This window comes from Zonotrichia albicollis, chromosome Z, assembly GCF_047830755.1.
Source record: "Zonotrichia albicollis isolate bZonAlb1 chromosome Z, bZonAlb1.hap1, whole genome shotgun sequence".
In the NCBI taxonomy this organism is placed as follows: domain Eukaryota; kingdom Metazoa; phylum Chordata; class Aves; order Passeriformes; family Passerellidae; genus Zonotrichia; species Zonotrichia albicollis.
In genome coordinates, this window is record NC_133860.1 from 70476218 (window position 1) to 70494895 (window position 18678).

At 42.2% G+C, this 18678-nt stretch overlaps 1 protein-coding gene across 5 annotated transcripts in view; it reads left to right on the plus strand.

The window, feature by feature from the left end:
- KIAA1958 (KIAA1958 ortholog) overlaps window positions 1-13120 on the plus strand; it is a 79218-nt gene extending 66098 nt beyond the window's left edge. For all 5 annotated transcript variants that reach the window (XM_074532195.1, XM_026797109.2, XM_014271544.3 and 2 more), the window contains one exon: window positions 355-13120. In XM_074532195.1, the coding sequence (XP_074388296.1) occupies window positions 355-1400 (1046 nt within the window). In that variant the 3' untranslated portion in view covers window positions 1401-13120. The remainder of the gene's footprint in view (window positions 1-354) is intronic.
- Window positions 13121-18678: the final 5558 nt, after the last annotated feature.

The window sequence follows — 18678 nt, forward strand, 5'->3', positions numbered from 1 at the left end:
CCTGAGTCTGGGCCTTGCACACAACATTGGGATCCACAGAAAATCCTTCCACTTTGCCTAGTTGTAAAAAGCCTATTGCCTTTAATCTCAGTGCTTTTCATAAATGTCCATGCACAAAACTGTGCCCCAGTGTCATGAGGAGCTCACTTAGTTTTGTATCATATAGTATGTCATTTGTTAAACTGAAGTTGGCTTTTCAGTCATGTGACAGGTATGTAAAGATGCTTACCACTGCTCTTTGTGAATTTGATTTTGAGTTCTTTCCTTTTTGAGGAAATTTGTTTTAGGGAAAAGCGCATCACATAAACTCACTGCTTCTACTTTCTCTTTTCTGTCCCATTCTTCCTCTTCCAGACCAGGATGAGAGAGCAGCAGAGCTCAGCAGGGAGCAGAATGAGAAGACCATTCGAAGCACACAGACTGCTCTCCGCAATTTCCGAGAATTCCTCATTTCCAAGTACCCCTCTGAGACCCGTGAGATCTATGTCATCCCCTGCAAAGAGCTTGATGCCTATCTTGCATCCTTCTTTGTGGATGCCAGACAAAAGGATGGGTCTGAATATGAGCCAAACAGTCTGGCCAACTATCAGTGTGGACTGGAGCGGTATCTCAAAGAGCACAGGTATGGATACAGTATTACAAGGGATAAGGAGTTCAAGAGGTCCCAGGAAGCTCTAAAGCAAAAGCAGATAGAGCTGAGGTGTAAAGGCAAAGGAAACAAGCCACACAAATCCATGAAGCTTACCTTTGCTGATGAGCTTATCCTGCGCAAAAGAGGCTTATTGAGCAGGTACAATCCTGAAGGGCTTCTGAACCTAGTGTGGCTGAACAACACTAAGGCATTTGGACACTGCACAGGTTTCCACGGGTCCACCCTCAAGTGGGGAGACATCCGGTTGCGAGTGACAGAGACTGGGTTGGAGTACCTGGAGTGGATGGGGCCAGACAACGGGGATGCGAGTGCCAAGAGCAAGAGAGGCGGGACGGACTCGCGAGTGTACGCCACCCAGCACTCCCCGCAGACCTGCCCCGTGCAGGACTACAAGGAGTACGCCCAGCGCCGCCCTCCGGCCATGCGCTACGAGGATGCGCCTTTTTACCTGTCCATCAAACCCGTTGTCAACTTGGCTGCACTTCACTGGTACAACTGCCAAGCCCTGGGGAAAAACAAGCTTGCCAAGATGGTGAAGACAATGTGTGAGAAAGGGAACATCCCTGGCCGCAAGACCAACTTCAGTGTCTACCAGAGCTGCAGCACCCTCTCAGAAGCTCAGAGCAACCAGCTGGTGCTGATCTGCAATAACTTGAGCCAGCAAGCTGCCCAGTCCATGGCAAGTCACTCTAATACTGGCAACTTCATAGTGTCAGCATCCTATGACTCGTCATCTGACACTGCTTGAAAGAACACCAAACACTTTTCTCTTTACCTTTTTGTTTCAGGCATTGAATTTGTGCTCAATAATACACATCAGCTGTGATTGTACACTATTCCCCCTCTCAGCCCTCTCTCCAGTGTTAATTAACTTTATAAGAATATATAAACATATAATATATTTTTCTTTCTACAAATAAGTCAACAGAAATAGTTTAGCATTACTAACAGTATTTATAGTGCTAATGCAAAAATGAAAGGTACTTATGGGTTATAATACAAATGCAGATTTTAAAAGGATAGAAATGGTTCTCAGGCAACACAAGATAGACTGAAAATACCATTTTTAACATGCACACATTAATGAGTGTAAATCCCCAGGGAGGCTTACATAGTGATTCTGTTCTAAAGCATTTTTTCAACTTAGTATTGTAACATGACCTCCCACAGTGGAGGAGACAAACTTAACATTGGCTGCTGCTTCTTACCTGCTAGTTTATTCTTGATCAGCAAGACCAAGAAATAAGAAATGCATCAATGTAAGTTCACAAAACCATTTACAGCATTTTTGTCTGTTTTTATTATGTTTCCTGAGGCTCATTTACACTACAAAAATCCTGAAGTCAGCTAAATGCCATTTTAAACTTTTGGGTATGTCGATTTTCTAGGATCAAAATGTTGCTGGTGTTTAGGCTAAAAAGTACTCTTTTCAACAATATGCAAAAGTATAATGGGAAAACCATTGTCACACATAATTTCACCTCTTTAACTATAGGTTGTTAGTATTTTATCAATGTGTGTATGTAATGTAAAATCTGTTGACATAGAGCACTCTTTCAGTATTCTGGGAAAACAAACAGTACAGAAAAATCTGCAGTCTTATCCCAGCTGTACAGAAAAATGACATCAACTATGTCTTAAGCCATCATTTGAAATCCACAAAACAATAGAGAGTGTAATGATATTTCTACAGAAATTTTTAAAGAAATTCTACAGAGAGGTAAAAAGCTGGATAGTTTTAAGTGCTGGAATACCAGTTTAACTTAGCTATACATCATCTGTTTCCATTGCAGACAATGGAAAATGCGTGAATCTGAAGGTAGAATTTGGACCTTAAAGCCTTGAAATAACAACTTCTACTGTTCTCCTTTTTAATGTAGTTGTTCTACTACAAGTATGGGAAAAACACTATCAAATTCACTATTTCAGTGAACAATTATAATTCTTGACACTTAAAATTAGGAACAATACTTTTCAAGTAAATAAACTTAGTGTAAGTTCCTCAAGGACATGCTAGGGCTGTGGTGAGGCTTTAGAAAAGTCTGCTGGGGTAATTGAGTTCCTGCTGAAGTCAATGAAAGACAACCTTGGCTGACTTCTGCTGGGTATTATTCTGGCTGGACCAAACAGCCTTTGGAGAGGCTTTCTTGTTTAGCAATTTTTAATAGTTTAGTTTCTTTATGCTCGTTTGTCTGTATTTGTTCACATTCCTGTATATCCTTCAAATTCTTTAGATCTGCAACTGTGCAATGACTTTAATCATCACTAATTCCAAAGAAGAGGTAAAAGAAAGGTAGCAAATAGAAATAGAAGTAACTCACCTAGCACCTATAGACTTTTTTTCTGTGTTCCTAGGATGACATGTTCCTGTGTGAGAAGGAGGTGGCAGAGTGTCTGCACCTCACTTAAGCCTTACTGAAGGTATGTTTTGGGGATGAAATAGGTAGCAGATGTGGCACTGAAAAGCCTAAGGGCAGAGATTTCTACTATAATAAATACCTGTCCTCCCAGGAAGCTTTATGCAGGGGACACAACCTGGCTGTGATCTCTTTTTTTTTCCACATGTAGCAAGCCTGGTAAAAGGTCTGGTTTCCTGTGTCTGACACTCCATGGTAGTGTAGCCACCAGTTCTACAGTCTTCCATTTACCATCCGCTGTCTCTCAGGGTAGGCAGTGGATTGGTGGGTACAAGCAGTTGTTCATATTATAGAGACCTCCTTTTGTAACTTGGCTTTGGGACATGAGGCCAAAGTATAACTCTGCTGAAGTGATTGCAAGCTGTGTCTGTGACATTCAGTGCCATGGCATATCTGACTTGTTGGTGGAGGAGACAGAAGCACAGAGAGATTTCAGGTGAAGGCAGAAAGACAGCTGCCCAATTTCTAGATGAGGCCAGATATCTGATTGCTGTTTGTACTGCCTTGCCTTTTCACAGCAGTGCTTTTAGTATGATACAGTGAAAAGCAGTTTTGCAAGACCACTCTTGCTCTGGGATTACTTTTAGTAAATCCATGCTGACTATCCTGAAGAAGTTAATGGACAGAATAGTAATATGAACAGAATATGATACCCATGTAATATAGTACAAAAATAAACTTACTAGTTTTGAAGGGCATTTAATATAACCTATTATTTAGTCTTATTTGTGCACAGTTAAAGGAATTGAGTGACAACAGTTAGTCTAATTGCCATTTGTATTAAGACTGTGAAAGGTTATTAACTGTCTGGGAGAGGGACTTTGGGTTTAAGTTACTCTCATGATTTTGTCTAATACTGGTAGGAGAGTACATGTAGATCTTGTTATTTTAGGTGAGAGAGGACAACTCAGTGATTTGCAATTTTGACTGAGGGTTTCATGCCTGCTTTGGCAGCAAGTTGCAAGCTCATAGCAATGGTGTGCACCCTCCCTGGTGCTAAGATACAGCAGTGTAGCCACGGACTAATGCTGCCGAGTCTTAACATCCTGTCCCTCTGGCTGAACGAAGAACTGTGGTCTCCAGCCTTGGCTTTTGTTACTGAGCACCTCTTACCATGAACTCAAGGGCAGCTGGCAAAACACTGTCCTGCTCCTGTCCAGCACAGTCTGTATGATGGTGATTGGGTGCAGTGGTTACAGTGAGGTACTGCAGGTGGGTGGCTGCACTCCTGACTACATCATACTCCGATGTAAAAGCTGAGCTTCTGTGGAAGCAGTGAGGCTGTGATTTCCTTAAGATGAGGTTAGCTGGCTCCAAAATGGGGCTTGCTTTTCTCCATTCTTTTTCCTCCTTTTCCTTCATTTTTTTAAGGACTCACCTTTCTTCAACTTGATGTTAGACCTTGTCAGTGAGTGATTTCAACTCAGCTCCCCAGCAGAAAAGACAGCAAAAAAAGGTACATTCTGCCAATGTACTGAGCTGAATCTCCTATAAAAACTGAGGTGCAGACCCCATCAGGGAGACAGAGGATGGTGTTCGTCTACCAGCATCACAGAGTCATTAGCCTGGCTGAGCTACTGCATCCCATTAGAAACATATCAAAAGGATAATGCAGATTCAGACCCTGCTGAATCATTTGTAGATGTATTAGATGCCTTCAGAATTATCTACTGGCTTTTGGGAGATTTGCTCAGTGCTACCAAGAGCAAAATTTGGCCTTGAACTTAAGAGGCTGAGTGCCAAAGCACAGGCCTACACAGTGCAAAGGGGTCTGCACTAATGTTAGTGCTGACTTTCCCACATGGCCTTCTCAGGACACCACAATAAGAGTCAAACATGGGGATTATATGTGGATGTCACTGGACTAATCTGGATGCAGTGGTGCACAATACATGCATTTGGATCTGTCCGCATGATTGCACATGTAGATGGGCAGAGCTGTGGACACTTTGGACGGTGTAAGCTCTGGTTTTTTAGTCATCCATGCATGTATTTATGGTGGTGTGGTTTTGCACAATGTTGCATCTTTGTGCAGTTAGTTGAAACTGAAGTCTGTGCTGCCTGGGTGTCACAAACTGCCTGTTTTATTTTCAAAAATGTATTTATGCAACAAAATGTATTTTTAAGTGCAGGAGAATGAAATACTGTCATGAACTACATTGTAAACTAAATTCCAAGGGATATCTAAAATAACAGCATATACCTTGTTCACTTGCATAATGCAATAATTCTATAATAGCAGCATCAGGGCTACTGACATAGAGGATAATCTAACAATGGAATCTGTGTCCCTGTTGCACGTTCTCCTTTATGAAGAGTATCAACACTTTCAAGCTCTTTTTAGAAGTGACTATGTCTGATACTCAGTCTCTACAATATTGTTACCCTCTTTGAAAGCTGTGTAGAGAGTGACACACAAGCAATGTTGTACTGTTAAGTGTCCATGTCTTAGATGTTTGTGACCAAATCTTGTTCTGCTGTTTGTGCAAGTGATGTGGGGTGGTAAGATGGGGATCAGAAGGAGCAGGTGCTGTGTCACTCTAGAGCCCAGGCTGCCCTAAGGACCAAGACAGCCTTAAGGAAAATGAGATTCCTGTTGCACTAGGTTTCTTCCTGTTCAGCTCATATTTTACCGTTTCTTGTCATCATGTCTGTGTACCTCCCATAAGTGAATTGACTGACCTGACTAGCACGTGTGGTGCATGGGCTGATCATTCCATCTTGCAGTTAGCTGGAAATGATTGTGATTGACTGGTCTTCCCCAACCCCAACAGCTCCACTCCTCTCACCTTTCTGATCCTCAAATATTCCTCCTTCCTGGTGTCTGCACTGTGGGGCAGGGGGACCGCTGTGTACAGGGCTGCTCTTGGCTGGGAGCTCTGCCCATCAAGTGACCTTGTGCTTTGGGGATAACGTGCTCAGGGCAGCCCACCTCGCATGGGATATGTGGAGTTGTGGGATACTGTGTGGGAGCACTCTGGAGGCTCGCATCTCGCATGTGAGGGAAGCACTCTCCTTCCCTCTTCTGCTTTTTGTGAGAGGCTTTCAAGTCATGAAATGACTTGACATGACTCCTCCTATGTGGAGGACCAGGCTCATGTCTGTGTGCTGTGTAGCCCTCCGCTGACATAATGGACTGGCAAATAGCACTGAGATGACTGGTCCTCAACAGTATGCAACTTTTGGGCTCCCTCTGTCATGGAGAGGAATTCAGCTCATGGTGCAAACAACAGGACATTGGGACACATCCGGCTCCCCAAATTTCCAGAGGCAGCATGAACGTGTGTTAAAAAAGAGAATCTGCAGGATGCAGATTTGTCATTGTATTTGCCTGAAATGAACCAATTCATCCCTCTGGGTTAGTGCAGAGAAAGACTTCTCACTATGAAACATGGCAGGAAATGGATCTACTCTTTAATGAGGGTTCTTTGCTAAATGTCACCATGGAGAGATGGCTTCTTTGCTCTCCTTGTTTTTAAGAGGTAGGATGTATTTTCTCTTATTTCTCTGCTTTCCTGCATGTGCTGAATGTGCACTCAGTGCTGAGGAACAGTGGAGAGAGGAGACCATCCATTGTAAAGTATGGCTGTATTCCTAGCCAGAAACTTGGTAATGCACTTTCTGGTGATGGACCCCATGTGCTGAGCCATGTCTTGGTGGTTGTGGACACCATAATAGCTGGTGTTTTCCAGCTGTGTGTTTGCTCTGTGCAGAGCCAACATGAAGGTCGCAGCACGATTCTCCGAAAACAGAGAGCCCAAGGGCAGCTTTTCAAGGACATCCCTATCAGCTGGGCATCTGCAAGCAAAGGGAGAAGGCCTTAAGTACAATTAAATGATGATATTTTCCAAAGAACAGCATGCGAAAAACACATGAGGCTGTGCTTGATCTCTTCAAGGGTTTTGGAAGGCTAAGAGCCCCCAGGGACATCAATGCTCCACCTCTTTCACAGGAGCATAACCACAGCCGGTGGAGGAATGGCCCTTCCGAGGACACATCCACGTTCTCTGAGCCCCGGTGAGTTGCATGGTTGCACTGCTTCCAGCTGCACTCCTGCAAACCAGGTTCCAGCCTGTTCCTCCCCGCTGCACTGTGGCTGATGCCTGCGAAGGTCTGCTGCCATTGTTCTCCAGCACCTTGACTCTTCCTGGAAGCAGCAGAGAGGCATTTACAGTGACAAAATCCTGCAAAGCTGTGAAGCCCCACTGCCCAGAGACACCTCTGAGTTTGTGGAAAAGTTTGACGCTATCCTCCCAAGTGGAACGTATTTGAAGCAGTGGTGATATCTAAAGCTTTAATTCCTAAACAGATGTGGGAAAATATGAGTTTGCCACAAAATTTTCTTGTTACATGAACAGATGGATTTCTGTCTCAAGAAATTAATTTATTTCTTCTGTATTCTCACTCAATTGGTTAATGGTAGTGCATCTGGTAATGCATACTAAATTCAATTTATTTTATTATACAAATGCCACTATATGAGTTGTTTGTGCATTAAAGGATGGACTTAACTGTTTCAAAGACACTAGGATGGTTTTGTCTAATCTTTTGTTCTTGTGCTCAATATTCATTAGACAGCACTTATCACTATCTGAAAAGACAGTACCATTTCAGATTTCAATCTGATCTTTTGTAATTAAAAGAGGTTTCTTTCACAGCATTTAAGGCACTGGTAAGGTAGGTGCTATCTTTGAAATTCAGTGGGGTAGTTTCAGTTGGAATGAGGTGTTAAGCTCTTTTAAACAAAGCTGTAGGAATTGATTAGTGATTTCTTTTTGGTTACTACTGTTTGATGCAGTCTCTTAGTGTCAAGAAAATAACAGTCAAGTGAAAGAAAAATCATCAAGAAAATGCAAAATGTTTAGGACAATATAGAAGACTAAATGCAATTAATTAATTTAACAGATACTATCTTTGCCACTTCAGCTGGTTTTCTTTTTTTCTTTTTTTTTATGAACAAATAAAACTCTTTGACATTCCTCATGCCTAGAATTTGATCTGCTTTCTGAAAGTTGTAATCTTACTGAGTTGTAATCTGCCCTTGTTACCATTATAACGTGTTCTCAGCTGGCCTAGATCATGTGTAGCTTTATAGTCTGCTCCACATTGCTCCTACTGGGATCCCTCTGTCTCTTCTACTATCACACATTTAATTCACTTCCTATATGTAAATTTCCATCCTGAAAAAAAAAGTGATGCAGGAGACATGGCCTGACTGTCTTCAGTGGTGGATATAGAAGTCAAGGATCAATAATAAATGGCTTCAAATTGATTTCTAGTAACTTTTGTGTATGGAGACAAATATCCTAGTGTCTCTAAGGCTAAAGGTGCGCTGAACAATGACTGGAGTGTTGGTCACTTTGTGGAGACCTTTGTTTTCTGCCTGGTGCCTATGATTCAGATCTTGGAAGCTTGGCCTTCTTCAGGAGCTTTCTCTGTGAGCAGCTTGAAAGACTGAGTTCCTCTGCACAAGGCTGGGGACATGGATGTGAAATGCAAGTGCAGAAGTATCCGAGGCATTCAGAGATGTGCAGACAAAATGTGAAATGAAATGTCTTAATGAAATCTGAAAGCTGTCAGGGGAGGAGATGGTGCAAACCTGATTTTGCACCTATTTATGGCAGTACCTGCAATCTGGGTGGTGCTGCTGCCAGAGAGAATTTGGTGCCATTTCTGCAGAGTGCTGTGAGAAGTGTGTGCCCTTGCCTCTGCTTCCACCAAGCTCGGGCTGTTGCTGCACTTTCCCCCCAAGAACATGACTAGCCGTACTGGAAATGAGTCTGAGGGGTGCAGGAGGGGACATCACTTGGCCATAGATGTGTGTCAGTGCTTGTTTTTGTCCATGTGACACATCCATCTCAGGGTTCATCTCAAGACCTGTCCAGGCAGAAAAACTACTCAACACTGGAAGAAAAGAAGTGACAGAATATCCAAGTGAATGAAAAGCTGGGGAAAGGCAGTGGAAAAGCCTGGCAAACACAATGGAAGTTTTTGTCCTTTTTTCTAAAGAAGGCAAGCGTAATCCTTATCCTTTAATATCCTTCTTTGTTTTACACCAGAATTAGAAAATCTTTTCCATTTGTATCAATTATCTGCAGGCTTTAACTCTGCTTTTGAAAAGCATTTTTGCTATGACAACCCTTAGTCTCATGGTGAGCAGTGCTAGGAGAAACAGCTAACGCAAGGATTTAGTCTTCCCCTGCATGCAATGTTTAATCTTTCTAATCTTTTAATGTAAATGTATTTTTTGCCATTTTGTAAATTGACAAGATTAGCACAGTTTCTTCCAAAACAGCAGTTGGCAAACATATTTTGCATAAGTATAACTAAATTTTCATCTAACTGAATTCTCCATAGTGACCAATTCATTGTTAAAGCACTGAAAGGTTAACACTTACTCACTGACTTTAACAACTCTTTTTAAGAACAGTTTGCAAAACTGTTTGTAGGTTTAAAAAAACTTTTGTTTATTAAAAATATTACACTGTCTTGAATAATAATAATAATAATAACTCTATGCATTATGTAATTCAGTGATATTGCTCTTGAAATTTTGCATGTGTTCTAGATGTTCTGACATTTGTATGTTTTTGTGGTACTTGTAAAAACCCTAACCATTGCTGCTATAATCACCACCATTTTAGGAAAGTGAAAATTGTACTATGAAGCTGTGCCAGGATTTTTGTGTGTCATACTAAAACTGCATTCTGCTGATCATTTCTTAGTTTATGCCAGTATTTAGTGCCTTCTGTAGAAGGAATCAATATGTTGTGGTAGATGGGATGTGCCAAATTTCTAATACCTTGCATAGCTTATCTATCACTTACTACCTTGAAGCTTAAAAAAGAAGTAAAAGGGGAAAAAAATTAACTCTCCATCTTTCTTTCAAGTGTCTTCCATTGATTCTAATTTGGAAAACCTTTAATAGAGCTGAAAGAAAGCCATGTTCTCCTGCCACACCTCCTGCAGCAGCAGTCTACCAACTGTGAGGGGTATGAGGGAATCTGTAACACCATTGGTAATGGATCTAATGAATAGCAAGCCTGCTCAAGTAATTTTGGAGCATGCAAAAACACCATTTAATTAAAGCGGTCCTCTGATTACCATAAGAAACTCTTAGCTCTCATAGCAGTTGTGAGCTGGCTCTTGTAAACAAGTGTCACCCTGGTCAAGTGGTGGATTCCAGTCTCTGCTCTGCCTCTATGGAAGCCACACATTGCTGCCAAATGAGACTTGGATGAAAGTCAAGCCCAAGATTTTTGGTCTTTTTCTTTCCAACTGCCCGCATGGCAGACATGCCCTGTATATCAAAATTCTGACATTGCATTTTCAGTTCCTCTTCTACCCTCTGTGTAAAATCTGGCAGTGTTGTAAATGCGCACAAGCACATGCATTCGTTTTGATCTTTGTAAGATTCTGACAGGCTGAAATTGTATCATACTGTACTCATACAACAAACAGGCAAGAGGGAAATGTGAGATACCTCTGGTGGATTTCCCAGCCACCAGGCATGGTTCACTATACCTAGGCTGGTCTTTAATATAATATTTCCATCTCTGTTGAGACATGAAGGCTGTCTTGAAAAGACTTTTCAAATCAAAATAACAAGTCATGAGAAAACCTGCATGACTGGGCAAAATAAGAATACATTGAGTTCATCCTTAGAAGTATTGGTCTGAAGTATCTGTCTCCAAGCAGGAAAACTGACAGCCCTTGTGATGTAAAACACTTCCAAAAGTTAACATTTATGCCAAATTTTTCAATGTAGTTGTTTCTTTTGGTGATACCCTGGACATTTACAAAAGGCAATATTAAGGGAAGCATACACAATATACTGAAAATTATCCAGTATAGTAGGTTGCAAACTGGTTCACCAAAACCTTGAATGAATTCAAAACTCCAGCTGAAGATTAAAACCTTTCACAAATGATAGAATATTGAAAAGCCTTTTGCAGCACCTCAGTTTCTATCAGTTGGAGAAAATAGGGCTCTCTTCAGAAATTATAGGTCCTGTATTGTCCTTTAAAAACTGGAAGCTTCTTCAGACTTGCTTTACCAGATGAGGAGCCAGCTGGGACTAGTTGCAGTGTGGTTCTCCATTGTTTTGGTTGTCTAGTAGCCATTTACACATGAACATGTGCTTCCACTAGTAAGAGTGAAGAGTTTTCACTCCACAGAACTCCTGCCTGCATGGCCCTAATATTGAATATTCAAGGCATGGTCTTTCATCCTATGTTTCTTCAATGTATGAGTAGATCAGAGTCTCAGTGGTCTCACCATTGCACTAATTGTCTTACCAACTTGTCTTTCTAACTTCTATGTGTTGGCCTAATTTGCCAAAAAAACAGATTTCAACACAGCAGCTGTTTTTTTCCCATCTTCTTATTTTCCATAGTGAAGCTAGGAATATCTGCATTATCTCCAGCTTAGATTTGAGTCAAAAAAGCCATCAACATACTTTATTTCCAGGTTGCACACTGGAAATGCAGTAAGAGTTCTATAGGTGCAGACCTGATCTAGCCTGCTGCCTATGGCATGTGAGTCTCTAGTTGAATTTACTTGCTTTTCACCACAATTAATCAGTTTCAAGATGCAGATTAGATTATATTAATGGTGTGCTCATTTAGATACCACCTTCCAATCACAGTGATTCCTTCTGTGTACATACTGTCAGTCCTGTAATTGCATTTTGTCTGATGTGCATTATATTGCAGGACCAGCTTTCCTTTTTCCTTTTAAATATAGCTTAGCCTATGCTGCTGAAAGGATCCAGGAAAGAATTATCTATCCAAACCCCAGTGAAATTTGGGACCTAGCTTTTTTTAGACCCCCTTGCAAGCCCCAGCTGTAATCAGCTATTTAAGGCAGAGATTTTAGCATGAGGAGTGCTGTGTATCATCATCATCAACTCTGAATGCAGTTGCCTGTACACAGGGCACCTTCTTACACAGATCCCTTGTTCTGGGATTTGTGAGATTAAATGAACAGAAATTTACTAGGGAGAAGTAATATTTTGATGCATTTTGATGCATTAAGCTCTGCAAATCTAGAAATCTGGGGGGAAGGGGGAGATTACTGGATCATTTTCTGAAAATATGAGTAACATTGTCAAGTTTTTCAATTAGTCCATTTTCAATTAACTGTTTGGCCCCGTTGTCCTCAAATTACCCTATTTCTGTGCTTGCACAGCATCAGGAAAAAAACAAGCAAAAAGGTTTTGTGGCTGTAAACGAAGAAGGATTTCATAACCCACTTTGAACCTCAGGTCCCCAGTGGTGTTTCCATGGCTGGTAATTCTTTTACTCATCAACTGGATAAGTTTTGACCCATGTGAATGTCATATTGCCATGCCTGCAGCACATTTTTAAGTAGCAAACTTCATACATGGTAAGCTCCTTCACTGGTGAAGATCGATATGGTCAACAATGTTGTCTGTCACTTGTGTCAGTTAAATTTTTTGTTGTTGTTGTTGTTGTGATGTATTTTTCTTCTTCAAGACACTCCACTGTTTGTTAATGGGGATAGAGTGAACAAATGTGTATTGTACTGTTGTCTGCCACAATGTCTTGAAAAATATTCTTTAAGTATTTGAGTACAGAAGTGCCCTCAATAAGAAGAAAATAAAGACCAAGAGGGTTTTTTTTAAGGTAGTATTTATGAGTTTTCTCTCCTGCTTAGTTCTCAGATAGTTAGGCTTCTGAAAATAATGAATTCTGTTTGTGCTAATTGGAGTATGACATTCACTGTTACTGGTCTGTAAATTCCAGAGATATTCAGATCTTTATTGCACTTCACCTCCATTTTTGTTCTCTCACGATAATCTTTAAGAAGTCTGATTCTGCTGCATTAGAGATTGGTTTCAGTGTCTGTACAATGTTTGCTACTATTGTAGTGTGACTTTGTATTTTTGATTTTTAAAATTTGTATTGGTACAGCCTTAACTTACAGAAATAAAGACCATTTAAAATAAATCAAAATAGTCATTGATGTCTGTGGTAAGTGCATGCTTTATTCACAGTATTTTGTCTGTAATTAGGTGTAGCAACCAAGTCTTATGTATTTAATAAATTGTTTTCTGCAAAGTTGACTCTTTTCTTTAATCAAGTGAAAACAATTTATGAGGCATTTCAAATCATGTTGTATAAAAAAAGCACAAGCTGTGTCTCATGTTTTTCAAGTGTGAGTATCTGCATAGCTGGGGAGTTCCCATGCACCTGTGCTGCATTTTGATTAGCAGAGTCTAAGTCAGCTGACCAAGAAATAGTTGCTGTCATACATTCCTAACTTCTGGGGTTGTGTTTCAGGAAAACAGTTAAACAATTGCTTAAGTATGTCCTTCCCTGCTCAGGAATGTACTTAAAAGCAAGCTTGACTTAAACCATGTATTTATTTAATCTCAATATAGTAGGACTGAAAGCCTACATTCTTAGAGCCATTTTGGAGAGCCTTTTGGAAGTCATTTTCCTGAACCTCAATTCCAAGGCACAATTTGGCCTGAAATTATTTATTTGCATGCAGAATTTCAGCAGTAAGGTCTGCTTTCCACATTGTTTCGTTTTAAAGTTCATTTAGAATAAAGTGTGAATCCAAGAATATGCATCTTTTAAGGCAGGCTTGTCAGATGTAAAGTTTTTCTGTTCAAGAGGTTTTAAAATGAAAAGACCAGAAAACTAAAGCTAATAAAGCCCCTATATTATGAAAGTGAAAGATCCCAATTGGAAAAAGGTCAATGTTTAGAGTTCTGCCAAAGGAATATGAGAAAAAGGAAAAAGCCAAATCCCTCTGAAAAGTGGTATCTAGGGAACAGCAATGAGTATTGTTTTTAGGTCATCAATGCAGGATAGTGCAGGACAGTAAGAGGTAAGTGACATCATGGGTGAGGTATAGACGAACATGCTTTTCACCAGGTATTCTGGGAATGCATTTCCATCACCTGGCAAATTCTGCCAAAAAAAATCCATTATTGATGCTTGGTGCTAGCAGATGGACTGTGCTCATAAAACATGTAAAAAGAATCCTGTCAAAGTTCCTGCTGTTTTCCCAGTAACAAGTGGAAGGAAGAAAGGAAGACTTTTGGATGAAGAGACATGGAAGTTACATATGCACAGTAAACCTGTTGGATTAATCTTTATAGCTTGGATTAAACTGTCTTCACAGAGGTAGAAGGTAATGAGCTTCTGTTGGTGTAAAAGTGAGTATGCAGCGGGTGGTTAATGGTTAAGGTGTTTAATGCAGATTCAGGTAAGTAAATTGGCAAAATTCTGGTACGTCAGCTACTTTCACTTTTCACTTTGTACACTGATTAACTTAGATTGCCACTTGAAGAACTGCTGTGCTCCCACAGCCAGTGAAATGGCTGGATAACCAGCAGCAGTGAGCACATGCTGGCAGCATATGAGATGCTTACTTTGCTGCTTCTCTAAAAAACTAGAAGGAAATGACCCCTGGAGGAGCTTTAAGACAAAATCCTGCATGTAGCATGATGTGAGTATGGTTTATCAGGGACAGATATTTCTACTGATGCAGTTTAACGTTTTTGTCAGTGATGTGGAGAGTGGGATTGAGAGAACCCTCAGTAAGTTTGCTAAAAACACTGAGCTGTGTGGTGTGGTGACACTCTGGAGGGAAGGGACACCTGAGTGTGGGCTGATGCATGAAGTTGAACAAGGCCAAGAACAAGGTGCTGCACCTGGACTGGGGCAATCCCAAGGACAAATGCAGGCTGGGAAGAGAACGGATGGAGAGCAGCCCTGTGAGCAGGACTGGGGGGTGCTGGTGGGGGAGAGGCTGGGCATGACCCAGCCAGGGGCACTCCCAGCCCAGAGAGCCAAACGTGCCCTGGGCTGCATCCAGAGCAGCGTGGGCAGCAGGGCAGGGAGGGGATTCTGCCCCTCTGCTCTGCTCTGGGGAGAGCCCACCCGGAACACTGCATCCAGCTCTGGGCTCCCCAACATAAGAAAGATGTGGACCTCATGGAGCAAATCCAGGAAGGAGCCATGACAATGACCAGAAGGCTGGAGCCTTTCTACAAGAACAGAACCTTTCTACAAGAACAGAATGTCTGGGGCTGTTCAGCCTGGAGAGGAGAAGGCTCTGTGGAGATTTCATAGGTATCTTCCAGTACCTAAAGAGGTTCTAATAGAAAGGTGCAGAGGAACTTTTTCCAAGGGCATGAAGTGATAGGATAAGGGGAAATGCCTTTTAACCAAAAAGGGGAAAGGGAAAACCTTTTAACCAGGGTGAGGTTAGTTTAGATATTAGGAAGAAATCCTTTGCTGTGAGGATGGTGAGACACTGGCACAGGTTATCCACAGCACAGAAGCTGTGGATGCTCCATCTCTGGAAGTGTCAAAGGCCAGGTTAGTTGGGTTTTGGATGGGGTCCAGCGCAAGGTACCCATTTGTGGCAGAGAGCTGGAACTAGATGATCTCCAAGGTCCCTTCCAACCCAAACATTTATATGACTCTATGATTATTCACCTGAAAACTCCTAATGTACTAGCAATAACTTTTAGTTACACTTGTCACCACGTCTCCTAGTTTTGCTTGTGGAGGCTGAGGAGCAGTGGAGCCTGTGGCCATGCAGGCACGGCTGGGCTGCTGTTCTGTACCACCCCCATCATCGCTGGGCTGTGGCTTCGGGGGTAGAAAAAGCGAACACACTGCAGAAGCAGCACTGTTTAGTTCCATTTCTTTCCTCAGGGACCACCACAGCAGACTTTGTCCCTCTCCTGCTACTGCCTGTCCCTTCCCGTCCCTCAGAAAGAATACAACTCCAAGCAGCAAGCACAGCTGAGCCCAGCAGAGCACCATGGTGACCGTGTGGGAAGAACCATGGGGAATAAAACTGAGCCTGAGCCTGAGCCTGAGCCTGAGTCTGAGCCTGAGCCTGAGCCTGAGCCTGAGCCTGAGCCTGAGCCTGAGCCCAGCCAAGCCAACCAAGCAGAGAAGACCCAAGACAAGCTGATGCTACTAAGCAGAGTTGAGCCCAGCAGTCAAAATTAGGTGGCACAACACAGATTATTCCAGCTTTTGGGAGGTTTTTCCATAATTTTTATTCACTGTCTTGTGCTCGGGGACTGAGAATGCCGTCTGGGGAGAGCATCTGCCATCTTGTCTTTGTCTCAGCAGCCAAGCATGTTGAGTTGAGGTAGCAAACATCTCTTGTGTGTAAAGAACCTTCTCTTTGGCATACTTTTGTTACTAGTATTGCTCTGTTTTTCTGTGTTTCTTATTTCATTGCCATTTGTTTTCAGTAAATTTTTATCTCAACCATTGTTATCTCAACATTTGTCCCTCTCTCACTGGAATAGGAGTAGGGGGAACAGGAACACCTTATTTGGAGTTTCATTCCAAGCTATTTTTAAACCACCACACCATGCAAAATTGTAAATGAAACAGGACTGGAGAAAACCATGCTTTAAATGTGTAACTCAGGAAAAGCAGCAGAAGCATTGAGCGCTGAGGAGATAGGATGCCACTAGCCATGGAACCATTAACTCTGTCATACAAGATTATGCCATTCATCTGCTTTTGGAAGGAGATTTCTGTGTGTCTGGACCTTGGTGAAGGACACCTGAAGGCTCAGGGTGGCCAGAAGTTCTCATGTGCAAAGGGTCGCAGGAAGAAATGATTAAGTAGAAAAACATTGCCCATGCTACAAAAATGGAGAGTTAGGCTGCATCCTCCTCTGCCATGCCATCTGCTGTGGGGGTCACCTCTCCACAGCATCTGTGCTCAGTCTCATGGGTCTGGAGCCCCTTCTGGAGACAGGTCTGTTTACACAGTTGTAAAAAGTGGTGATGAAACTATTCAGCAGACCAGAAATTGATCAGACCACACTGGTGCTGCATCAGGCCCCTGATGTTTGCAGGCCAGCAGGAAATGTGTTCTGGCTCACCCAGTGAGAGCTGGGTGCCTCTAAAGAGCATCTAAAATCCTTGTTCTTGCTGAGCAACAGTGGGATCTGCCAGGAGCCTGTGGTGTGTGTCAGTGTCTTTGCTGCATGTGCTAGCACAAAATTCAATAAGAGACAGTTGAAGATGAGCAAAATCTGTGGATTTTAGGAACCTCCAGATACTGCAGATATCTTTATCTTCTTTATTGACAGTAGTTGTGAGGGAAGATTAGTATTTTGCCTCCATAGAAGGAGAATGAATACAGATGTTGTTTTTTCTGAGGTAGTGCCACTGAGAAGGTGACTGCTGACTTGCATTATGAGCAGCAGGGAACTCTGCATGAGGAACTGCCTGTGCTCTAGAAGAAGCAGGCAGAGATGGAAAGAGGCATCAGAGCTGAGCTCTAACTAGTTTTGATGGCACCTTTTTAGCTCGTCTGGCAACCCTCCTCTTCTTCCCTCACCAAACACACACACAGTGCAACTCCTGGCATCAGCATGGAGCAGAGCATTAGGTGTCCAGACATTTACCATGTGCATTTCAACTTAAATGGTCTGGCATGGAGCACTCACCAGCCATCAGATAATTGCACAATTGTCTGCATAGATGTAGGGTGTGTGCGTGTTTTGGCAAGAAAATATAACTGTTTTCTTCCTGTATCATCTCAGTGACAGACATTTGGCAAGAGGGCTTGTGCCTGCACAGATGGCAGTGTTGTGTGATTTTGCAGGGTTTCTGCTATGAGTATGGCATCAGCTGAACCAAAAACAGAGATAAATTTTCCAGAGGAACCTGCCTTACTGGGGTAAGAAAGCTCAGGTTCTGTGTGTTCACATGGCTAGCCCGTGTCCCCTGAAGTGTAGTTAGAAAATAAACCCTCCAGGAAGACCCAGGAAGAGGGAGACAAAAGGCATTTTAGGGATGAGGGAGCAGGACTCAGATTTAGGTGCAAGATCTCCTCCTTTATCAGTTACTCATGTACCTACAGGGGCACTGAGGTACATGAGGTACATTTGCACAGGCAGCCTGTCAGTTACACACAAAAATTCAGTCCTGTGGGACTTGATCTAGAATCGTCTAGTGCTGATGTGATTGTAACACAGGGAACCAGTGATTGCATGGCTCTTCTGGCTGCTTAATGCTTTTCCAAATTCAGTCTGATAGGCCACAGTAGGAACTCCTTAAGGAGTAAGGGTGTATATTTGTTAGTATGTCCTGTTGATGGCCCAACAGTACTGCAAGTCCTCCACGAGGTATTCAGACATAATTTCACATGCTTGGAGCATCATCTGGCTCCTGACAGGCAATGCTGGGCAAAGAGCTTTGTGGTTTGGTATGCAGCCACTGAAGTCAGTGATGGAGGCAGAATGGGAACACCCTTATCTTTAAACAGAGCTCATGAGCTGGTGTTGTATTGAACAAATATCCCAGTTTTTTCAGGACTCTTCTACATTGTCCAAGAATGAAAGTGATAAAGTGTTTTCTTTGGGACCAGAAAAAAGCAATTTATGCCAATAAAAAACCCCAAACAAACCAACCAACTAAACAGAAAACCCCCCAAACCCCATAAGCAAGGATGCTGCTTTTCCTGGAGGAGTTCAAAGCAGGATAACTCTTATTCCAGCCTTCTGGTGATAGAACACCCTTACAGATGGTAGCTGATACATGCTTGCCATCATAAACTGTAATTTTATTTCAGTTTTATTTTGCTA